Here is a 25,600-nt window from a genome sequence, read left to right as displayed (position 1 = left end):
TAGCCTAACATGGGGCAAGGCAACTGTACTTTGCAAATGGCATTGAGAGTGGGATCCTGGGCATATGTGGTATCTGCAGGTGACTGCTGACAACCTGAAGAAAATGAAGAAATAGGATTCAGGAAGCAAATGGAAAGGTGCTCAAGGCAAGTTCTATTTACTTCATAATTTAGCTTCGGATTGGCAGATGCTACTGTAATCATACACTATGCAAAGTCAAAAAACACAGAGCTTCATTTGGCATAAAAAACACAGTCCTAGGGAAGAGTTATAAGGGGCTTCCTGATGATATGAAAATTCAAGTTCCCTAAAAAGGTCCTGAATTTTTCTTAGTAAAATATGGCAATAAAAATTCAATTTTCTATGAAAATATCTATTATTTTCTTCCTGACATATAAAAAAAATTTCTAAATCAGGAATTGTATTTTTTCAAAATGAAATTACAATTTCAATATTTCATATACAATAGCCCTGATTATGGAGAGGCTGAACAAGTTTTGGTTCTAAGAATATGACCAAAAATAGCTTGGTTTCTCTGATTCATTTTCATTCCCCTGCTACATTATCAGTCACTCCTTCCCAACTTTTACAGAGGTCCTCCACCCTTCAAAAATGTTTTATTTGAGCTTGTATTTGGGTCTGATTTCCTAAAGAGAAGTTTGTTGTATAAGTAAGAACTCTTATGAAACCAGGGAACTTTGTGGTTTCTGCTCTTTTTTTTCTTGGATAATTCTGAAATGCAACATGAAATGCAGAAGCAGGGTTGACTTGGTCTGACAGTAACAAGGGGATCAAAAGCTATGGGAAGAGAAGTGCAGTTTTAATGCAATCATTATATTAATTGAAGCATTATAGTTAAAATTTTATAGAAAAAAATAAAAGAAACACCTTGACATTTTAATCAAATAGATATTAAAAATACTTTCTAACATTTTCCACAGACCTAACGAAGAAAGGCATTTTGTATTTGTAGTTTTTTTCACACCCATTTGTATCAGAGAACATAAGGGAGAGTTGAAACACCATTATTTGAGCATAGGAGACTCAAGCATTTCTAGTTAGAATTGAAGAAATGCTCATTATTTTAAAATTTACTTTAAAAAAGTTAAACATAATTTGGGAGGTTTTTATTCCTTCATTAAAAAAAAATAAATCAACTTTCTCTGGTGATTCCAGTCCTAAGACGCTAAACTATCAGCTAGGGTAGCTTCAATTCACTCATAAACAGTGAAATCCAACTAGAAAGGAAGCGTGTGTCACCAAAACAGCCAAGTCCTTGAGCAGTGTTTTCAATACAGCATTCAGATCATATGTGCAAGTTCACTGTGGTCCAAAAGCATTTCAAGTACTAAATTTTTCTTAGGTCGGAAAGCAGATATTTTCACGAGGTCAGAAATCACTGTTATCCTGATTGAATGAACTTCCTCTCCTAAAATGTGACTTTTGAAAGAGGCATCTGTATTTGCTTCAAACCCATTTCTCTGTTTCTTTTTTTCCTACGATCAAGATGTAAGAATTGGGTGAGAACTGGCCTGGAGGAACTATCTTACATGCTTTGTGACTTAGGCCAAATTAGTGCAATTTTTTTTGAGAAAAGACAATTCTGGTAAAGCTCTCAAGGGAGTAGGTTTATTCCAATCTTTTCAGTGCATTAGTCACAAACCTTGGTTTTTCAAGCTGATGAGAAAAACATCCAACAGATAATTTTTAAAGAGAGAGAAAAATATAATTTGGCTTTAAGATAAAGAATAGTAACATGCAAAATGCAACAAGGAGAAAAAGTATCCAATGAATTGATTCATTTCAAAAATTGCTTATAAAAGTAATAGTAGTTGTTTTTCTTGTCATTTTATTATTTTCCTCCTTGGAGAAATAGAAAGTCCTTTAAATATTGAAAAAATTAATAATTAGAATTAGAAAATGTAAATGGGAGCATCTTTTATTTTAATATGTCAAAAAGAAAAGAAAATTATCGATTACGAACAGCTTTTATCATTTTTTAAAATAACGAAACTAGAGAAGTATATCTAATTGAAACATTTTCCCTAAAGTTAGTGAATAAATATCCCTGTTATTCAATAGGGAAATGCTGTTTATTAGCTAAGAACTTATCATTTTCAAATAATTTTATAGACTCACAGATGAAGTAGAGTAAAAAAGAACATTGGTGATATTTTATTCAGGTTAACCTTCAAAAGCAGGATATGTAACATCTCTCCAAGACGATACTGGTATATTCCTTTACAGAAGTATAATTAAGTCTATGATTTAGAACATCAATTTACTTTAAGATTCAGTTTGTCCATTTGTCAGAAATGAAATTTATGTGACCTCCTGATCTATAGCAGTGAGGCAATCCTTACCTTACAGCCAGAGGATAGGATCAACAAAGACGTGCATTTTAGAGTTTTGTTTGCAGGATATTTCAGTATCATTTTCTATCGAGGCCAACTCTATTACATGAGGCTCAATTTTGCAGGAATGAACAAGAAAAATTGTTCAATATCTGTATACTTCTTAGCTGTTACTGATGTCTCTTAGAAAGGTCATTTATCCTGTTTTTTCATATTCTTCCCAGTTCAGCTGTTTTCATCATCAAGACAGTATTTCTAATCAAATGTCTTACTGCTATCTTAAGTCAAAGATATATTTTCTTTCTTTGCTTCAAACCTTCACTCCTATTTTCAGAACATATCAGAACATATCAAGTCTTCTGCTATATCCCTCCATGACATTCCCTTTATAACCATATTTCAGAGTTCCTACTTGATTGTCCTAATCAAGTTCTATAGTCTTTACTTTGAATCTAGCCTCCTCTCATTGTTTCTCCATCTGCCTCTTTAGTTCCAGTATTCCTTTCTAACATCATCTTTCCCACAAAGGTATTGCTTACACTGTGGTGTAATTTTTGTAGCCCCATTTTGTTGATGTGATTTCCATTCTCAAAACCGAACATGGATACTAACGCTCTCTTTCTTTATCTCACTTCAAAAAATGTTTATTAGCACCTACTATGGAACATAAGCATTGCATTATATACCAGAAGGAACATGAAGATGAATGAAGCACAGCTTCTACCTCAAAACACTTAGAACCTAGTGATGGGGATTAAAACAAGTAACAAGTAACCTCAGTAAAATGTTTTGATACGATCAATGCTATTATTAGCAAGATATAAACATGGTACATGGGGGTGTTTGAAAAAAGAAGAGATGCATTTGAGAGAATAAAATGAATCAGCTGTGGATCTTTGATCATGGACTTCTGATAATCTCTTCTGTTATATGTACCCTTTCAAAATATTTTTCCATCACCTGTTTCACGATGCTGCACACGAATGAAACCATAACAGATTGCTTGGGCAAATTATCTTTGTTTGCAAAAGAGAAGATTGTTAGTTCAATCAAAGCACTGACCATTCATGCTAGAGTCACTTATGCAAGAATCAGAGGTGCTCAGCTCCCAGCACCGCTTTGACCTATGTTTCCAAACACAAAATCTGGACTGAAAATATTGAGTCTAATTTTCAGGCTGCTGAGGCTGAATCATCTCTATTATACATGATTTTTCTCTGAACCTTGATTCCTCCCTTGGTATCCATTTTGCCTAATATCTTCTGAAGTCTGAGTTTTGCTGAAATCAACTGTAAAAGTGGATATTTAACTCTCATTTCTGTGTTCTAATAACCACCTACCATTTGCATATTTGTTAAAAGTTGCCATGAGAGCCTAGGACATATGCTTTCCTCTTTCTCTGCTTATCAGCTTGGCTGGTTTTAGAACTGTATTTTCTCTGAGTGTTGTTGAACGGTGACTCATTCTGTGAGGCGAGTAACACAGTGAGAGGGCAGGGAGCGGTTCAGTGTCCTTTTCCCCCGGGGACTCATGATGCCAAGTCAGATCATGCTTAAACCACCAGGTCTGCAATGCAGCACTAGTTGTTCTGTTCATCTGCTCCTGGTATGAATTTCCAGGCTCCCCAGACAGTCAAAGCAGTGTCTTACGTAACTTGCTAAGGTGCAGTGAAGTGTGAGGGAGCAAGAGGGCTTGATATACTGAAGCAGAAAGTCAGTTCATCTCAAGTAGCTTGGGGAGAAAGGAGGGAGGTGTGATGACTGTTAGGTACTCCCCGGCCTACTAACCTCCCAACAGCAATAAAATCAAACCTGAAGCTAACCCTCAAGGGGGTATTTGGTATACAGAGACAGATATTTTTCTCAGGTATATACAAGCAATATAATCAATTTACATATACATCATACTTTTCAAAAAACGCATTATTGATTGATGATGAATATATTCCCCAGATATTAGGGAAATTTATTTGTTCCAAATTAGTATTAAAGTTTTTCTCATCTTTTTTTTTTTTTTTGTCTTTCCTCTTTTGTGAGGAGAGAATGCTTAGAAATTGAACAAGGGACAGATAAAGGCTGTGCATAATCCTAACCAAAACACGGGCTTAGAGGGTTGAAAAATGAATCAAGGAAAACTTGTTTCCACGGCTGATTACTGTCATCTACTCACTGCAAATAAAAAAGATTTTATGAACTGCTTAGAGATCTTCTCTTAGGGAGATTTTAAAAACCTCAAATAATTGGAATATATTAAAAGAAAAATATGATGACCCACCATGACAGCAAATTAGGAGAAAATTTGATAAGGTCTTGAAAAATACAGGATTAGGAGAAAGGCTCAAGTAAAAACTACAATGGTATTAAATTATATTTACATCTAGAAACAAGAGAGACAGTAAGTTTTACAAGTAGTTCTGAATTATTCTTAGCTCAAATCTGTTGCATTGATTAAGATTCAAATTCAAAACAATTTTTCAAAGTGTCAGTGGACCAAACAAAATGATAAAATAGCTTTTTTTTTAAGTGTTTGTGACGTGGTTCTGACATTTCACACCAAACAAGACAATAAGGAAAAGAGAATGATTTCCACAAGTGCATGGGAGGAATTTTCTGGAGGACCATACATGGGAGTAAATGCGTATGCAAATTAATCTTAATTTTAAAATATCATATTATATTGTGTTACATCGAGCCTTGCTTTTCACAACTCTAAGTGTTTGTAGGCAATTAAAATTCCAAGGAATAAAATCATGTTTTATTTGTTGCGTCATTGGGTTTAGTTAAAAGGAGTCTAGAGAAACCAAGTTTTCCTTAAATTTTGATTCATAATTACCAGCTTAAGACAATCACATTCTACACTAAGACTTCGGCTGAAGAGCAAAGAAAGATATAAGGTAATTTTACATAGGAAGAACTACCCTCTAACTGCACATTTAAATAAACAACTGTATCTGGTACCTGTCTTTTCTTCTAATTTGTAAAACATTATAAGCTCTAGTTAGCAATACATGCTATAAAGAAGCTCATACCTTACCTAGATTAAGAGAGGCAGTTCTTTATTACAATGTCCCCGCAAGCTAGCCCCCCCAGTTAGGTTCAGATCCTTCTATTTACCAACAAGACAAGTCACATATGATTGAAGCCAATTCTCCAAACCTGCCTTCAAATAGTATAGAGACCGCATAGGACAAAGCAAACGTGACAAATACAAACCTCATGCCTTTTCTATCAATCCTTGTCTTTCTCACTCTTTCTAGCCCCCGATGCCTAACCTTTCGAAGGAAAACACTGAAAAGATCCCCATTCTCTGTCCTCATCCATCGGCGCCGCCAGGCCCAGACACTTCGCAGCGAGGCCGTGTGCTTTTCTGCAGATCCGCCCTGAATGCTAAATAACTGCTCGGCACGCTCCTCTCTGTGGAGCTCAGGGAAATGGCAGCCAGAGCAATGAGTGGTTGGCATGGCAACAAGGAAAGGAAAATCTGCAACCTCTTGTATTGTTAGGCCAGCTTGTTTATCTGCCTTAGGGGTCTTGCGGATGGCTTCAGTCGTTTCACAGGAGAAATGGTCCTGTACTATTTCGCTCTGCCTACATTAATATATATTATATACCATATGCCACAGTTTGAATGGGATGGTGACTCCTACCAGTAACTCTCAAATCTGGGGATGGAGGAGGGGAGAATGGGGAGGTAAGAAAAGGCAGAATTTTCCAAGATCGAAAAGGGAAAGAGAGAAGTTTAAAGGTATATTCAGATTTTTGCTTGTGAGTGATGACAACATTTTTCTCCACTGTGCATTTTCAAGCTTAAATTTATAATTTCAGCAACAATAAACTTAGATATCCGAGTATGTCCATGACTTGGCTGCTTGAGTCATGCAGATGTGAACGGGCAGCCCAGGCTTTAGAAGGCACATCTCCATTGGAAAGCTCTAGAAAAACTGACCATGGATAACCCAGAAGAGCTTTTACAGATCTCACTGCTTTGACAGGGAGTAGACCTGGAAAGAATCCCGGGAAATGTTGGGGAAACACAGCAGCCCTGGGAAATCAAGGGGCAGTTACTGAAGGAATGCCCTTTAATCTTTAAATTTACTCAAAGAGATACCTGATGCTGGCTTTTGATGATCACGAAGGCACTTTATACTGTGACTGGTGTTTTTACTAGTATTCAAAGCATTGTACCTTAAAACAGTAAAAAATCACGAAAGCATGATTTTAAATACTTCAAAGTTTTGGTATCTGTAAACTTCTCAGAATTGCCTCCTTTCTTTCTCCATTCACGCTGAAAACTGGGAATAAAGGTCTCATTTTTCTGTCATGTTTCAAGGTACATAGATGTGACCGTTCTGCAATGGAAGAAGAATTGTCTTCTTTGTCTATGACTGGTAACAGCCGCAGCTGGGCGTGCGGCCCTGAATCAGGCTGCGTGGGGCAGTGGAAAGAGCACTCGCCTGTAAAGCAGGAGACCTGCATGTTGGCTGTAGCCATGTGATCTTGGATGGGTCGCTAAACCCATAAAGAGGAGGAGTGTGAAAGGTCATCTTACAAGCTAACATCCAGTTATCTTGATGTTATCATGATATAAATTCTCATATGAGTTTGGGCCCCACCCACGAATAAGAAGCTTAAAGATGAGCCTCTTAATTTTCACTCAGAGTTCAAACTCTATAGGGACCAAAATGCATTCTGCTTGCTTTCTTCAATGAAGATAAGGTGGAAAAGAGAGGAAGGGTTTATTACAAGACTTTACTCCTATTATTCATGTAGGGAAAACAATTGAAAAATGACTGCTTTAGTCACATGTTTTATTCACTTATCAATAATAATAACTTTACTAAATGGCCTGATTCTCAATGTTTTCTCACTTCTTTTGTTAGGCTTCTGTGGCATGGCTTCTAAAAAGGACACGTCAATAAGCAAATGTAAGAAAAATTCTTAAAGTAATAGGTGAGCATTTAATACTATCTACCTTTCTATGGATTAGCTTTAAATTGGAAGGAAAGAGACAAAAATCTAGAAGGGTAAGCTGTAAAGAAATATAAAGTATAATTTCCTTCCAGCTTTTCCTGTGGAACTCCTACTCTCCTGCTGCCTCCCCCACCACCTCAGGGCATAAGATCAAAGATAAGCTGACTATATGGCCTTGCACCTTTAAAAATTAAAAGTTATTATGGCCCAGAAATGAAGGTGCACATTGAAAAGGGTGGATGAGAGACAATGAGGTAGACCTTTGGGTGAAGTAAGCCCACTCTGATAAAGGAAGGAAGAAAGGGGGGGAACTGATGATTACAATTCATTTGTTATGTGATCTTGTTTATAGAGATAAATAAAAATAAACAATGTTGAGGAAAAGATTTATTTCTAAGAATGAAGAGAAGGCTACAGCAAAGAAGGAAAGCAGAAGAAAGATCTTCGGCTTCAACCAGGAATGGTCTGGACACTATAGCATATAGCTGAGGATGTCACTGGGAAATGTTTCATGTTCACAATGTCCTGAGAAATATCCATTATAGGGGAAATTGCAATATACCAATACATTATATGGAATGATAAAAGAGTGGGCTAATATACAGCCTGGTCCTCTTTCAAATAATCACCTCAAAATATTGATATAATGCCAGCTCGTATCAATGGTTTCCATCATCAAAGGATAGCATTTTTAAAGAACATATCTAAGATTTGAGAACATTTCTTTTTACTGGGGATAATTTTTGTTTGTGATTTGTGAAACAGTTATATATAAACCATCAATAATATAATTTATTCTTTTATTAAGCTAAAGTTTGGAGAGAAATTTAATTGCACATTAACTTATCACTGGGAAATCCTCTGTAGGTATGAGAAGATAATATTTTACACTTTTCCCTCTCCTACTGCTTTCCACATGTGGATAATTGATGGATTCAATACTTGGCCTGTTCTTTCTGGAGGGACATTGATTTAAAATCACATCATAATTTGGATTGAAACATCACTCTGGCAACCTAGAGCAGGCTGTTTACACAACCTTTGTCACTTTGAATATACATATAAAACTTACATAATTAGTCTCCCAAAGGTAATGTAATATTCATTTGATATATATTAAGCTGAATTCAAAATTATCTCTGGATGGTCCTGAACCCACAATTTAAAGAAACATCTGTTAGTCACTTTTTCATTTATATTATTTTCTCAAAGAAGCTGGCAAGGACACACTGACCTGGCAAATAGATTTTTCTGATGCTCTTAAATACTTAATTAAGACCATTGAAAAAATGAAATAGTGAATGATATTGGTTCTCTACTGCTTGACCAAGCATGCTACAGTGATTTTTTACTTGAGTATGTAATAAGCCTCCATAATAGTCAGTGAGAGTCAGCTAGGGAGAGTTCAAGAGACAAAATAAGACTTTCCAATAGTTTTCACCATTAATTTGAAAAGGACTTTCTTCTTTTTGCATCATTCATTCAACCACTCACTCAACACACATTTATTGAGTCCTCGAGGTATAATGTCAAGTGCTGCAGGGGACGATGATGAGAAAAATCTTGGTCTCACGTTATCTCCTTCCTTCCCACAACCATTTTGTTCTAACATGTCCTCAACTCTTCACGCCTCAATCCCTTCAAAAGTTTCCCAGCTAGTGCTCCTGACACCCAAGTCCCACCCTCTTCAAGTTGAATTACACTCAGCTGTAGAAGAATATTCCTAGACCCAGAATGCCCTGTTGTCCGTATAGATAAAACTACCACCACTGATAATCATAATAATAATAATGGTAATTAATAGACTATTTCTTGAGTCATTCATTTTATATACTCTACTATCTCTTTCAATCCTCCTTGTAACCATGAAAAGTAAAAATAATATTTTTATTTCATTCTTAACCACAATTTCTTACTAATGGGACATTTGTGTCTATAGGGCACTGCACAGCTTTTCAAATCTTTGAATTAGATTGGACACTGCCACCCTCTTTTTCCATTCCACATACATCTCTGCAGGTTATTTGTTTTTTATCACAGCAACTGCCAAAATCCAGCTTCACAAAGACAGGGCATCTTGAAAAGGAATGTGGTGTGATCTAATAGTGAAATGGAACTATCTTGAACTAATAGTTCATGTAGTATTTGAAAGCCATTGAGTATCACAGTGTTTCTTCTGAGTATTTAGAACAGTCTGCCATACTCTTGTGCCTTTGCTGTGGCACCTCAAGATGCTTCTGTGCACAATCTGGGAATTTTGTTTGGAAACAATCCCTCTTTAGCTTTGTCTTCCTATATTGCTTATTTGGCACTTAACACACTGTGTTCTGCATCTGAATTAATTGTACACACATGTCTAATGTCTGCTACTAGATCATCTGCTCTATGAAGTTCAGAGTCCATTCCTTGCACACGCCCTGGCACAGCTTGTACGTAGAAAATGCCCAATAGTAGTTTGTTGAATGACTGGATTTAAAAAAAAAATCATACTATATTTGAAATGCCTTTCATACTTGCCCATTAAAATTTAAATATATTTTTTGAACTGAGTGTACAGTGCACGTGTTGCTAACTAATTGAGTGTAGAAAACCAATCTTTGAATAAGTAAGGGATGATTTTGAAGGGGGTATAGCCTTTCTTACTAATAGTTTACTTACTCTCTTTGGAGTAGCATGTCAGCAAGTTGCTGTGTTCAAATGCATTAAATTCTGAATTACGGAAAAAAGGGAAATAATGGTGTAGAATATTATAGGGCAGGCTAGTGTTTCTCTAAGCCATTAATGACAGTATCATCAATAGTAAAGAGGACTATTGGTAGAAATTACACTTTGAAAGGAAGTACTTAAGATTAAATTATATTATGTTCTCCTTTAAGCATCTGTATATTAGTTCTTAAAAAGCTATCTGAGGAAGTATTAAATGGTTCCTGTGTATGTATGTGTGTGTTTGTTTTCTTTGCCTTTTCTCTTTTATTTTTTAAAGGCTGGGAGATAGACTCTACATTCCTTTCTGCCCTAAAAAGTAAATATGCTTCTTATCAGTTAATTGATTTAAGTCCAGTATCATTCAAGAGTATCAATAAGAAACTATTTGCGAAGTTTTCTTTCAGTAATTTACAATGCTGACAGTTACTAGCAAAACATGCATACATCAAGCCATTTGTCTACTAAAATTAAAATGGTAAAAACTAAATAGAGAGATGAGATTGAGCATACAACTAATTTGGGGGAAATGTCAGGCTAGTTCCCATGATTTTTCTCTCCTTTTGGTGTCTATTTCCCCTGACTGACTGGAATTTCAGTCCTAGCACTAGTGAAAGAAGATCAGTGCTGTAAATTAATTCACTTTCAGCCTAAACAGACTTCAAAGCACAAAGCAAGCCCTGGTGACAGAAGAGCCGTTAGTTACCTGCTGTTTCTCTGTCAGCTGAGGTCAGCTCTCCATTGATCCCATTCTCTTTGGTATTTGAGTAGGTGCCCTGTGACCCATGTTCTCCAAAGGCGCCCTCTTCATCCTCCCTGTACGGGAATCCATTGGCGCTTCTGACAAGTCCTTCCCCTGCCCCACCTTGATCCTTGATCTCAGGTGGATGTGGGTGGGCGGATGCCTCTGTTAGTTGAGCTGAGGTCCAGTGAGGCGCCTTTGCTTCATCTTTCCGATCATCTGCCATTCTTCAACGTGCTGTGACTTCTCCTGTGATTGGAAGAGGAAAAATGGCAGCCATGACTTTGGAGAAAGCTTATCTGATATTAGTAGTACTAAGATAGGGAAAATTTACAGCAAGCTCACTAGTTAGCTACGGTCAAAAAACATATTCGACAACCCACTTTTAATATCAAGAGGTAGCTATTGTTAACACCTTGGTTTATACAGATCTTTTCTGGAATATCTATTCTTTTAATATAAGATCACCATCAGTTTACATATACTCTTTTTTTTTTTTTTTTTAAACTAGTGCTTGGCATTTAAGGACATATCTGAGCTAACTTTCATTGACATGTGACATTGTACAGTAAAGGAATTCTTTAGTACAGGGAAAATCTGTAGGGTGACAAAACTGGATAGAAAACAGTGGGGAAAAGAATGGCTGCGGGGAAATGCTGGATTATGGAAAATTATCCCAAATACTCTTTTAAACCACAACTCTCTGCGAAACCTAGAAAAGACAATGGCCAATATATTAGCCCTTTCAGTTTCAAAGATGATCAATTCAAACCAGAGGTAGATATGTTTTTCTGGATACTGTGTATTAAGAGAAAGATAGTTTTGACAATTTTTCAGCAAACTTTTCTAAGCCCTATGTATAGATTAAAAGGGAATGAATTTTTCTCAGTATAAATCTTACATAGAGAATAAAAATTATAATATCAGGCCTATGTCATAACTTACAGTTTTATTTCACAATTAAGTCAATTAAGTTAAACCACTAACATATATTAGGCGGCCGTAAATTATAGTAAAGTTTGAATAAGTTGTGGAGTAGGTGTTCTGTACGTGTTTAGCAAACGGCAGATACCGCAAGGCCTTCATTTATATGCTGATGCCACTAAGAGAGGTAGTTGATGAGAGGTGATAAATCACTCAGTTTTGAAAAGCTGTTGCCAGCAACGTAGCTTTGTTGATGGTCTATTGTCCCCACACTCATGATGACATAGACAGTGAGAGTCTCTGATGGAAACTAAGAACATTTTCCTTTCTTTCAAAAACAGTAACTCAAGCAAAACCCTCCAAACAAGGAAACAAAAACTGTATTAAAACAAATCTACTTTTGGCTACCAAGCTCTGTTTAGAGACATCACAAATAAATTAAGCTGTAAAGAAAGTAAGCTTCCTATCAGATTCCTAGTAAGGATCTGTCTGTTTTTTACTGAATTTCAATCTATTCTCAGGTCCCTATTCTAATTTTCTGTTCATACCAGGAAGAAATAGATGAATCAATTTATTTAAACTAATTTGATGATAACACACCCCTAACCCCAGCAATTGCTTCCCATAAGGATTCTGTTTATTGTCTCTAAGAGCATATTTAAATAGGAGATAAGAAGTTTAACTTTTAAAACATTGATTGAAGGGCTTGTGAATAAACCAAAGAGCATCCCCACAGCACTGATGATGTACAAAGAACTGTATGCACGGAAGAGTTTCCTCATATGTCAAATGAGGACAAGGATGCCTCGTTTTGGTTTGTTGCGAAGTTTGAACAGAATAAAATAAAGGGCTCAGCACAAGTCCCTGGCAAGCTCAATAAATAGTAGTTACTACCTTTGTTATTATTATTATAATTATACTAACAGTCATCATACCAACAGTCATTACATATAAAATATTTTCAGTAGTTTTTCTGGAATTGCTGGCATAGGAAGAAGAGCCTGAAAACTTGGTAAGTCCAATAATAAAGAGTTACTTGCAAATCTGCTCCCAGATATCACAGAGAACTGAATGAACGTTCCAAGACAGACACGGCAAGTGTCTGGGACATGAGAGCCTGATGGGAGGAATGTGTCCCAGAACTAACCACTCCATATGTACATCTGAAAACTTAGCTACGTCTTTTATAAAGACAGGTCTGCAGTGTTCTAGACTCCACTCTGCCATGGTCTTCTAGTCAACTATCAAAGGACCTAAATTGGGAGTCTGAAGATTATGTTTCTTCTGAGAAACATAATCTTGTTTCGGCATCTTCATATATCTAATGGGCTGAATAAATTATTTACATTCAAAGCGTGACTTTGATCACAATAGTTTATTGCTAGTGAGACTGTTGGCTCAGCATCCTTATCTTTACATGCCTTGATTTCTTTACTTTTCCTTTACCAGAACAGCTTAAATAAAATTTCCATATTCTTATACGGTCCAAAATATTTTTTGTGCAGAGTGAACACCTGTAAATAGAAAAAGTTTCCCACAAAAAAGTACATGCCTGGCTAATACTGTTTTTTAAAAAATTTATATTTTTAGAACAGTTTTAGATTTACAGAAAAATTGAGCAGATAGTACAGAGATTTCCTATGTATCCCCTGCACGCAATTTTCTGTTATTAATATCTTGCATTAGTATGATACATTTGTTATAATTAATGAAACAATACTGATGCATTATTATTAACTAAAGTCCGTACTTTATTTAGATTATCTTAGTTTTTTCCTAATGTCCACTTTTGCTTCTAGAACCCCCATCCAGGATTTTACACTACATTTAGTTTTCCTGTCTCTTCAGGTTCTTCTTGGCTGTGAGAGGTTCTCAGACTTTCCTTGTTTTTGATGACCTTGAGAAATACTGGTCAGGTAAATTATAGATGCCCCTCTATTGAAATTTGTCTGATATTTTTTCATGAATAGTCTTTGATTATGTGTTTTGGCAAGGAAGATCACCAGCGGTAAAGTGCTCAAATAAGCTTGAGAGATGCTGAGATACATGGGCATGTATAACACAAGCTTTCTGAGAGCTTTTGCTATTCTACTGCACATGGGAATCTCAGGGAAGGTCAGTGGTGTGCAAAGCATCTCAAGCAATTGGTTATAGAACCTTCAGCTGATGCCATGTTTATTAACATCTCCAAAAGGATTTGGAATATACTTAGGTTTGCACTTTAGCCCATGTTTAACTCTGGGTGTTCTAACCATAGATATTCAAAGGAAATAAAATAATATGAGCACCCATAACTCCCAGCTAAAATTGGCAATTCTTCCCCTAGGGCTATCTGGAAAAGATTTTTCAGTGACTAAAAATCTTCATTTTGAACCTAAAAATCCAACATGGAAATGAGCAGTGTGTTACTTGGCAATCATCCATTTAAAAATGTTATGATAATTTGTTTTCAAGAGACCAGGCATTCAAAAAGTGAATTCCTTAGTGTTCAATACTTTATAGAGTTTTTAATTCTTTCTTTTTAAGTAATCAATAAAAACTAATGTTGGAAGAAGAAAGGGCAGGCTGGCTACACTGATTTCACTTACTATCAGAGGCACAAATAAAGTGAATTTATTATCTAAAATGCATCATCTGGCTTCCTGAGAAGACTATTCAGATAATACTCCTTAAAATGTATACAGATCAGTCAGATATCACTTTCTAATTTGTTGGGCTTTTGAAATGTACATAGTCTAACTCTCTATTAAGTGACAATCATTTTAGGAGATTTCAAGCTAGAACTGGCATTGCTCTGACAAAACTACTTTGACAGAAAATATGATTTGGAAAGATTTCCTTAGGTTTTACTGAAAAGCAGCTGGAAACAGAGGAGACACTATTTAGCTTCCCTCACTTACAATCACAACATGGTATTATTAAAATACCACCCATTCATGGTAACTTTCACTTAAACTCCCAATCAATGTTTTGGGGTCACAGATTATCTCTACTCTTCAAAATGGTGTTAAAACATAGTTAAAAGTGATCACAGCTTCCTTTAATTTCTTCTTCCTGATGTATAATATTACTTTTACCTGAATCTCTCTGAAAATTGTGCTTGTGGAATTAAAGAAGATAAGAAAACTGAGATAAAGGCAAATTCTCTCCAAATCTATTAAAGAAAACTTGTGAGGTACCAGGAATTGTAACATCCCATTCCTACTGTGTAATGGAAAAGACTCCTCTCTCCATATTGCAAAAGACCACATATCCTCTTGCTCCTAACTGCTGAACAGCTGGGCATCCGCCATACAATCTTCTGGATGGATAAAGCAAACTGAGAAGCTACCTACACTCTTCTCCTTCTCCTCCTCCCAAAAGCCTAGCTTGATAAAGTGAGCAAGGAACTTTCTGAGTTTTAAAAAAAAGGTACTAAGTCCAAGACATTGACCTACAATTCATAATAAGTTGCAAATGGAATCGTAGTTGTTAGGGCTAAACACAAATGCCAATATGAATGAGGATACAGATACCTGTAATATGGACTTTTAAAAAGAAATCCAAGAAGTTCAAATTTCTATTTGTTTGATCTGAGAATGAGATATTTCACTGGACTCTATCATATCATGGCTATTATGCTACATAAAACAGGGCCCCAGTCTTCTTCCCAATTAAGATATACAGTTGGAAAAAAAAGCTAAGAGGAGGTCTTGTGCCACCACAAATGTTAGTTATAGACTTGAGTGGTGAGCTTCAATCTTTGCCACCATTTGTTATTAAACAATTTCCTTTTGATATTTGAAAGTTCTCTAAGGACAGACATTTCTTCTTTCATCAAAATCCCAGCTTTTAAAATTCCAGTTCTTCCAGTTTTTCCCTTAGTAAGCCTTAGACCTGGCTCTCTCGATCTAGTGCTCCTTGGCAAGAGCATGCAGGTTTTTTTTCATGCCAGCTGTTGAACCCACTAATCATGGCTATACTCTGATTCATATCACTGATGGATAATTATGAAAAAATATAAGGTTCTTTAGTGTTTGGCAACCTGTCATTATCCTTTGATTACAATGACATGAGCCAGACATTATGACATGGCATTGATCAGATTTCTAACTTGCTGAAGATTCAACCTGTATCCTCTTATATCATGATAATAAAACTGCTATAACCTGAATGAAAACAGTCTTTCTACAGAGTAATTTCTAAGTTGAAACGGTATACAAACTAATTTCTTATCTATTTAATATATGTAAAATTCATCAGTTTTGTTTTTAGGTAGATTTAATGCATACATGTTTACTGTTGCAGAGTAAAAATAAGTACCTTCCCGCATGTTGATTAGAAGGTTTTTAATTCTATGGATCAGGAGCCTAACAATTAGCCAAGGTCCTTAGATAATTCTAATTAAGAAATACTGAGAGAGAGAGAAAAAGCAAATAAAAGAGTGGAAGGAACAACAACAAAGAGCAAAAGAAAGAACAGGAAAAAAAAAAAAAGGAAATATCCAGCTCAACATAAAACAAGGCTATGATGGCAAAACTCAATTCATGGTTTGGGATAGACATATTCTAATTTTCAATTACTTAATAGAAAACGTTTATCTTATATGATAATTAATGTAGGTTCTTGGAGACCCGTTTTGTAGCTTACGGGTAGGTCTGTCAATCAGTACTGCTATTACTTAGATTTCTAGAATATTGGCTACAACATCAATAATTAGATTTCTACTATATTGAGAGTCACTTGTATTTAAATGCATCTGCTTTAAAAATTTTCCAGGCCTAAGACTGTAATATTCCATGTTTCAAAACTCTGGGACTTTACTTGAGTACCTGTCCAGATACTTAAATAAATTCATATTTTTGTGTGTGTAAGAAAAAATTTGGATTTGCCCACAAGCAACCTAAAAGTCTGCCTCCAAATCACTCTTGAAAACAGTCTTTTGTGATGATTGTTCCTTGCATAAGGATACATCCAATAAGTTAATTTATATTAGAATTTAGAAATAAGATGAGATAATGTGTATTTTGCTGATTTCTGATATTTCTTAGTCAGGTAATATATCTGTTCCCACATTTCCCCTTAATTACCAGGAACTCTTTTAATGCTTAACTGCAGTATTTACCTCATTCTAAGTCTTCGGTACTGTCTGTTTATATAAATAAATTATATATAAATATAATTTATATATAATTTAATTGTAAAACTTATCAGATCTTTCCTCAAGTCAGGCAGGATATATATTATAAATAAATAATAACTGTATCTGTTGCCTTCTGACATTTTATTTTAGGGTATCATTCTTTTGAGCAAATTACATAATATTATTTAGCACACAATAGCTCTGATATTATCCTTCATGTATATAAAGTGAATAAAATACAAAACAGACATCGATCTTTTTCATACAACATGTTTTATAAAACTTCGCTTAATATTCTAGATCTTTCAGACAGGTTATAAGTTAAATTCTAATAAAAATATAATTTCTTAGAAAAAATAACATTACTTGGCTTTTTAAAAAAGTTTCTCTCCTTTATCCATTTTCCCTAGAATACTCTTTTAATTACCATCCAAGCAAATGTTGCTAATAAGTGAATGATAACTTTAGAATGACAAAGTATTTATTACTTTGAAGGTGGCCAAATAATACAGTTTTGTTGGTTCTCCCTAAAGGTTACAAAACCATATGTGTACATTAAAACTTAATGTGTTTAAAGGCTAGTTTAAAAAGAGAAGCATTTTCATCTGGACCTTGATCTGTCATTGAACTGCCTGCATATTGTACATTAAAAAAAATTTGATATGCTTTGATAGTTCCTGTAGTTTCTGTTCTTTAAAGCAAGTGGTGAATGTATTTATTTAAGTGAACCAAACAGTAGTTCCTGAGCATATATGTCCCAAGGGCTTGCAGATACAAAGAAATAAAATAAAATAAGGTACATCTGTCACATTTCCTCCACTATAAAGAGAAGAAATAAGAACTAAACAGAAACACTCAGAAGAAAATGTCCCTGACAGCTCTGCTGTCTGGGCTACCAATGCATTTCATTCCTCAGGGCAAATCCAGGACTAAGAATGCAAATCTGAGATACATTTTTACTAAAAGAAACCATTCTCTAATTTTCTGCCTACTTAGTTGGAGCTTTTCATATTTTTCCTTCAAAGTATGAAAAGGGTTATGTAAAAGTAAGATGCACACAAGCAAACCATGACAGTAATATTCAAACCTACCAAAGGGCCATTTAGTCATAAGCTGGGCTTCAAACATTTGTTGAATATTGAATTAATTAATACATCCAGATAAACACAGGGAAAAAGGTTCTGTCAGCTATAGATATTTGGCCAACATTAGCTCAATCAGTGAGAGAAGAATGGTTTTGAAACCTAATTTTCAGGCATGGTAGAAGAAGTGAGACTCAAGTTCTAACTCCACTGAGAGCACATGAAAAATAATGCTAAGTAGAACAAACTTCTAGACCTGAATATGACCTAGCACACATAGTACTGACCATGCAACATACAGGTTCAGAAATATCTTTAAGATAAACCGTTTCATCCCTCTCAGAAAAAGGCTTTAAAACATGAAACTAAAACGCTCTTTGGGGATCATCCATTCCAATGTAACTTAAAGTGTCTTCAGCCAATCACCTCCAACATCCATCCAATAAATGAGAATTTCTGTGTATAGGGTTTGTAAATTGGTATTTTAACAGGTTTAACAGATGACTCTGAAACACTGAAGTTGGAAGACTGGTGCTTTCAGGCAAGCCTGCTGCACAGGACCTCAGGAAAGAACGGGGAGTGATAGAAATGCACACATGAAATATCCCTGTAGAATAACAGGAGTAAGGGGTTAAGGCAATTATCTTGATAGGTCAGGCAGTCATTCTCAAAAATAGAAGCTGAATCTTTCATTGCCTTAGTCCAGGACATTTATGATGATGGGATGGAGTCCAATCACTGCTTTCAGTCAGCTTCCTGGGAACACGCCAGTTCTTTGTTGTGTCTAATCCTACTTGAGGGAAGCAGAAATGTCTCAGAAGCATGTTTAAAGTTACCCACTTTCTGTGGTAAAAAACCTACTGCACACTGTAAAAACAGTGACTAGTCCTTGGTCAGTTTAACAACACCTTCAAGATGTCTTTAGAATATTTATTTTAGATACTTCTTGGCACTCAGTAACGGTTTAGGACAAAAATACACTTTGCCTAAAATACCTCAAATCCAGTTATAATCTTCTTTATCTGTTAGATCACTTTGGAGATGGATGTGGGGTGATAGGCATGGTGTGAATATGTGATATTCTGAACTAGCAAAGCCCTCAAAGGAGTAACTGAAGGATTTAATATCTAGATAGTTGAGATGTGTGCCGAAAATGTCATTTAGTCAAGAAGAACTTTTTTCTCTTGGGATTCCCATAAAACCACAAACCTCACTGTTTTTCTTTGGATTACAACATTAGAAAGATCACAAAGCACAGAAAGAGTCACTGATTATAGTTATTACCAGGCAACATTAAATACTCCCAAAAATTGGCAAAAGGAGAAACAGTGAAAGCTTGGAAAATCTAAAGGAAAAATACACTGTGTGCTAGATAAGCATGTCTCCATTTTTATAATGCACTTGGCATTAGCAATTCTAGAATGTTTTCTGTGATATGTTCTGCCCTGTCATCATGTAATGTGCCAGTTCAATAAAAACACTGTGATTCTAATTTTGTACTGATACGTATCCAAGGATGAACAAAAGAATACAACAACAAGTTATATAATACAATTAAGCATATGAATATTGTTTCCCTTTTCCATGTAGGCTCAATTATGCTTTATACTACTAACTATCCATATCAGTACTACAAAACAGAAACTTTTGTTTTGGTCCCTAACAATATAAGAAATTTATGCAGAATCTGTATCTTTCCTAACAAATGCTGAGGAGTTCTAAGCTTAAATAGCTGTTGACTAACAAATTACAACCCTACGTATTTTCTCTTTGTCTCTATACAAAACTGAGGAAAAGTTCTTGATGACATGAAAATTTGAAAATCCAGATATTTGTTTCATGTCTTTTCTGCTCTTTTCAGGCTGACTGTAAAATACCGATAGGGATGATTCATTCTTCACCACACACCATGACTAATAAACAATTCACATCAAGAGAGTTGTTGAGTGCATCATTATTTCTGATGATAATGGACACAGAGTATACAACAAGCCAGTGCTATGTTATTGATAGAATTAGATAAGGTAAGACAAGTAAAGCATAATTCCAGGCAAGTTGGAAGTGCTCAACAAATGTTACCTATTATTTGTTATTATTTTGTAGCTTTTATTTGAACATTTTTAGCAATAGGATTCAATGTATGGTTTGCCACATATTGAAAAACTGAGGCCAGAGAGAGAAAATTATTTGACAAAGTTAGACACTTCCAGGGAGATCTGGAATGAGAAGCCAAATCTACTAATATCCATTCCATTGCTTGCTCTTTCGCCAAGGAGTGAGTTGGTGGAATGGGGTAGGAACTAGGAGAATCCAGTCCAGATAAGGACACTAACTTCATACACCCATTCCACTGATAACAGTCTGTCACATTAAACTGGGTAAGGAGCTTTATGTGACCATGGCATACAACCTGTACTTCACGGTTGTATATTATTTCTGGCCCTTTTTCATATTATATAAGAGAACTAATAAATACAGTATACATATCAGAAATAAATAATATTTAAATGCTCTAAAGCTTTAGCCTCTACTGATGATATTTCACTAAGGACCTGGAGACATAGTGTAATAAGTAATAGATTTCTATTACAAACTTCATGTCTAAGTGTACAAACTTAGACATGAACAAAACCTGAGTGTCAGTTTCATAAGCAAGGGAACTATTGAATGGATAAATTTTGACCCTTATATCAATACTTTTCTTTTACCATATAAAGAGAAATTCAATCATAATAATTTTAATACGATTTTCTTTAAGCATAAATAAAAAGGATAAAAAGCATAGGAGGGAAATTGTAATTTGGATTTTGACAATTAATAATTTTGTTTTAAACTTTTTCCAGTTTGAAATCTGACTCCAGATTTGTCAGACTTTGTCCAGTGTCACATAATAAAGCACTGTAAAAATAAATCTCCTTTGGGTACAAAGCTAAGACCTATTCTATAGAATTACAGGTTTTCCAAAAAAAAAAAGTATGTCCTAAGTATTTACTGGCACCACCATCAAATGAAGATCCTTTAGTTCCAGACACCTGAGAACCACCTTATAGGGAACTGGTTGGGTGTTAAAGGGGCTACAACCTAAAAACAGCAATCAGTGCTCGAGGGCAAGATGCTTCAGAGATTTCTTTACAGGAGGTGGGAGCAGGGTCATGACCCAGGTAAACTTGGAGGCTGTGCTATGTATCACAAAATAAGATGCTAGAATTAAAGACAAACAAACAAACAAAAAAAGTTGGAGAAGAAAATAGGAATTATGAAAAGAAAAAAAAAAAAGGATGGAGAGTTGGAAGTAAAGGATTTATTTAAAAACTAAATACTTCATGGTTTTCCATGAATAGGATCTGCTTTTAGCTATTTAAGACAAGAAAGGATGAAGTCCTGGGAAGTTATAAACAAGATGCCATTCGTGCTCTTTTCTGCCACTTTATCTGATCTCCTCAGTCCCTTTATCTTTTGATGAACAATTCCTCTTTCACAAACACAAGCCATGCGACTGAAGCTCTGCCTCTGAACATGTTCAGATTAAAATCTTGTTCTAAATATAGTAAGTGTATGTGGACTTCTAGGATAATCAGTTGCCGCATTTGTTTTCTGCACTTCTTTGAACTTAACGCACTCCTTGCCAGTGGATGTGTTCAAGCACAAGTTGAATGCCCATCCTGTCACGAACGTTATAGAATCAAGGGGATGTTGGCCTATATGACTTCTAAAATGCCTTCCAACTGAGGTTACAAATCTTAATTCATTAACCAATTATTAATTGTTTGAGAAGTGTCTCCCAAACATTAATGGAAAGGCTCTATGTATCATAGGGAATGCACTGGGGATACAAGAAAAAATATATAGCACTTATGCTGAAGGAGCTCACAGACAAACCAACAACAAAAGGTCATGTGGTCCATGCTGTGACGCAGATAAGGACAGGAAATTGTGGAGGCACACAGGCAGTTCTTACCACACTGGGAAGTCAATACTTTCCGGAGGAGGTAACATCGAGTTGAGTTTAAAGGACAAGTAGGAGTTAGCCAAAGAAAGGAGGGGAAGCTTTCTAGGAAGAAAGAGTCTGGGTGACCACATCCTATGCTATTTTTGACTTGGGCGAGGCAACACCTTCCAGGAAGATACCATAATGAGCACTATTTTGGCATCCCTAACTCCAGTTTTCACTCTATGTTAGATGTTCCTCCCTATTCTGTCTGTCTTCCTCAAGAAGCTGTGGGCTCTTGGAGGGGGAGGGTTTCATATCTTCATCACCTGCACCTAGTACAGTGTGTCGCACAGAGTAAGCTCAACAACACGTTTACTACACGAATGAATGAGGAACATGGGTAGAGCACAGGATTGTTCACTGTGGTCCAGAAGTGAAGTGGGACATGGGGAAAGGAGGCTGACAGGCAGGCAGGGGTGGAATCATAAAGGGGTACAGTAAGCCATACACTTAGACTCTCCTGAAGGCCAGAGGGCACCCACAAAAGATGTGACATAATCAAGTTTATTTTTTAGAATGATTGATCCAGCAATGGTATTAAAAGTGAATTGGAAGGATGCATGATTAAATATGGAAGCAACTCTTAGAGAAAGCAACTTTAGAAAAGGAGCACATAGACCTGGACTTGGTGATGAGATCAGGATTGAAATGAGAGGCTAGATTCCATGTTCGAAAACTTAATTAATTAAAATAAAACCTGTCTTCTTTTTGCTTATAAATTAGAGTTTCTCTATTTTACCTATCCATCTATCTACCTATCTATCATCTACCTATTTACAAACCTTACTACCGATCTGTTTGTTGTGAGAAGTATCATGTTTTATACTATTTTGATAGGCATTTACTTTATTATTTTCTTGAGGTCAGTTTGTAACTCAAGTTCAGATTTCTTAAGTTCAGTCACATACCATGTTGTGAAGAGTGCTCTTCCATTAAACTACACAGTGTTAGGGGATATTTTGCTTGATTTTTGATGAACACTGTAAGATGGAATTCTTTTTGTTTTTTGTTTTTTTTGGTTTGTTTTTGTTCAGTGTGAGTCTCATGAGGTTCTTCTAGACACCATTTTTAAAATTTTATTTATTTTGTTTTTATTTGAAATGTGATAGTGGCTTACAGAGACACATGAGCCCGGTCAGATCTGGATTCATCTGATGAGACACTGAAGCAAGAAAATGGAGAAAGCTGAGAAAAAAAGAGAGCCTGAACAGACTAAAGAACTGGACTTTTCCTTAAGAGGCACTATTTATAAATTGCTTTAACAAAGCATGTATTGAGCCTTCATTTAACTTTCAGATTGTCATCAATTACCGATTTATTTATTGTGCTTTCTAGAATCTCATTCAATAAACATTTATTAAATACCAGCTTCATACCAAGCTATTAGGCACTAGGAATACAATGATGATTAAATTATGGATTCTGGCCACAAACAGCTCACGCTATACTGAAGAGCTCAGATGTGTTTGAAATATATATGTTACAAGATAACACAGTTAATGCAATGATAGAGGCCATCACAGGTACTACATGAATATAGACCTTCTAAGTCATATATATTTAGAAAGAAAAATGGATAGATGCAAAATATTTGTATAACATCCATTTTTAAATATACTAAACTACTGCATCCAGGGAGAGTCCAAAATCTAGTTAATTATAATACATACTAATTTTCTTCTAGGGAAAGGTAAAATATGAGTCATATAAAAGTAAAGTATGAGTCATATAAAGCAGATCAACTTTTTTCTATTTTCTTTCTTTTCGGATTTGGGTCAGGCTGTGTGCCATGTTGCACAGTGCATCTGCTGGCTGTAATTGTGACTCAGGAGAATTCTGAGTTAAGCTGAAAGTAGCTTTGTTCACTCCATCAGCTGAGTTGGGCCGAAAAAAAAAACAAAAAAAACACCTCACAGAAGCCTTATCATTTGGAATTCCCTCACAACTCATGTCTGATCCAAGTGGGTCAGTCAGTCCTCATATACTGTTTGAGATATTTCTTTGAGCTGACATATCTTTATGTACCCTGGAGTGAATTCTAGAAATCAGTTCAACTTTTATGGCTTGCGACTTGTATTCTGCTAACCTTCTGGAGTGATATGATGTGACATAAATTTGCTAAATCCCCCAGGCCTGAAATATATGTAATTAGACTATGTTTATGAGATGATTAAAAACTGAGCTGAAAAAAATATTCAAGTAAAGAAATATTCACAATAATTAATTTTTCTACGAAGACAAATATTCCAATCTTACATGTAGAAGTCTTAATGCATGTATAGGCATTGATGTGGCAAAATTATATGGTAAGCTCACAGATAAAAACATTCTGATATAAAAACAGACCCATCTTAGGCAATTAAGGCAAATGGGACCTGGCCAAGAGCAAATAAAAACATGGTTTGGAATGTAAAAAATGCTAAATTAATTTTTAAATGAAACACATTTCTACGAAAGTCACAAGAATTTTGAGGAAGCACGTTAATTTTTTAAATATATTCTTTGGGCCGTGCTTACTTTTTTTACTAAACCCAATACGTTTTTAACACTTCATTATAACCATTGCATTGTTAAAGGATAGGAACTTTATGCTTTTTTAATGGCAGTAGGAGAAGGGGAGAAAAGGGGACAGATAAGGCTGATGATAAACCTCTGGGCAGGTTAGAGGTGTTGCTGCTGTGGACTGTGCCTTGTCTGCCTGGGATTGCAGATGACCTGAGGCAAGAGGAACACAGTAGCAGTAAACCTGCTTCATTCAGGTAGGTTGTGTCTGAGCTTTTGGTTGGCACTCTTTGATTTTTAGATTTCTAATCTATACATCCAAGAATTCACCTTAGTGTTCTTATAGAAGCAATAAATAGGCAAATCTGGAGAATCTTTCTGTCTCTGCCACCATTAATCTCTAAAACGTTTTTTGAAATTCTTTTCAATTCCATGCTGAAGAACTTGGGTACCACAAGTAAATCTATAGATTAAGAATTGGCTTCTCAGCAAGAAGCAAGCATATGGATTATTTCTGCATTGTCTTCTTTTTAAATGCTTAGAACCTATTGTATTAGAACCTATTGTTTCAATACAATAGGGTTTTTTTTCAAAACAAAGAAAAGTTCACAAAAGTTCTACTTAGTAAGGTTTCTCAAAACCCTTAGACATTGATCATTACAATGAGAAATTTTTTTTTTATTATTTCTGGAAGCCTATAAAAAAGTGACGTACTATTATAAAAGAGAAATATCAGACTGTGGCATCAGATTAGAGGACATGGGTGATGGGACTTGCAGAGCATGGCTCATGGGTCTCCATTTGGTCAAGCCAAGTACTAATAGACCACTCATTTCCACTTGGCAGTTCTCCTGACACTAGATGAGACTATTGAAAAGTGTCGGACAGAAATAGATGGAAAAAGCACTACCCTGACCCACTGAAGTATGGGACCAAAAGAATTTGCTTCTTTTATTTTTTCAAAATCTTTTACTTTAACTAAACTAGGAGGTAAACCAAGGCGAGGAAGTACTCCAAATTTAGGTTAGAAAGTCAGCGTTAAGCTATGTAAAAAATGTGAACTCAGGATGGGATCAAGAAATTCAGTGAAATAAGGTAACTGCGTTACTCCAAGAAAATGGCCATAAACAATTGTCATTTAGCTTCACATGAGATCCATATTTCCAGTAGGCATTTTGGTTGAGAATTTCTAAGCAGCAAGATTTAATTT

General features: G+C 35.5%; 1 protein-coding gene across 19 annotated transcripts in view; it reads right to left on the bottom strand.

The window, feature by feature from the left end:
• MAP2 (microtubule associated protein 2) overlaps positions 1 to 25,600 on the bottom strand; it is a 283,468-nt gene that overhangs the window by 64,937 nt on the left and 192,931 nt on the right. For all 19 annotated transcript variants that reach the window (XM_059928600.1, XM_059928581.1, XM_059928587.1 and 16 more), the window contains one exon: positions 10,734 to 11,018. In XM_059928600.1, the coding sequence (XP_059784583.1) occupies positions 10,734 to 10,995 (262 nt within the window). In that variant the 5' untranslated portion in view covers positions 10,996 to 11,018. The remainder of the gene's footprint in view (positions 1 to 10,733; positions 11,019 to 25,600) is intronic.

The sequence above is a fragment of the Balaenoptera ricei genome, chromosome 7 (assembly GCF_028023285.1).
Source record: "Balaenoptera ricei isolate mBalRic1 chromosome 7, mBalRic1.hap2, whole genome shotgun sequence".
NCBI lineage: Eukaryota > Metazoa > Chordata > Mammalia > Artiodactyla > Balaenopteridae > Balaenoptera > Balaenoptera ricei.
Note: the sequence above shows the minus strand (reverse complement) of the source record. Positions and strands in the feature narration are given on the sequence as shown.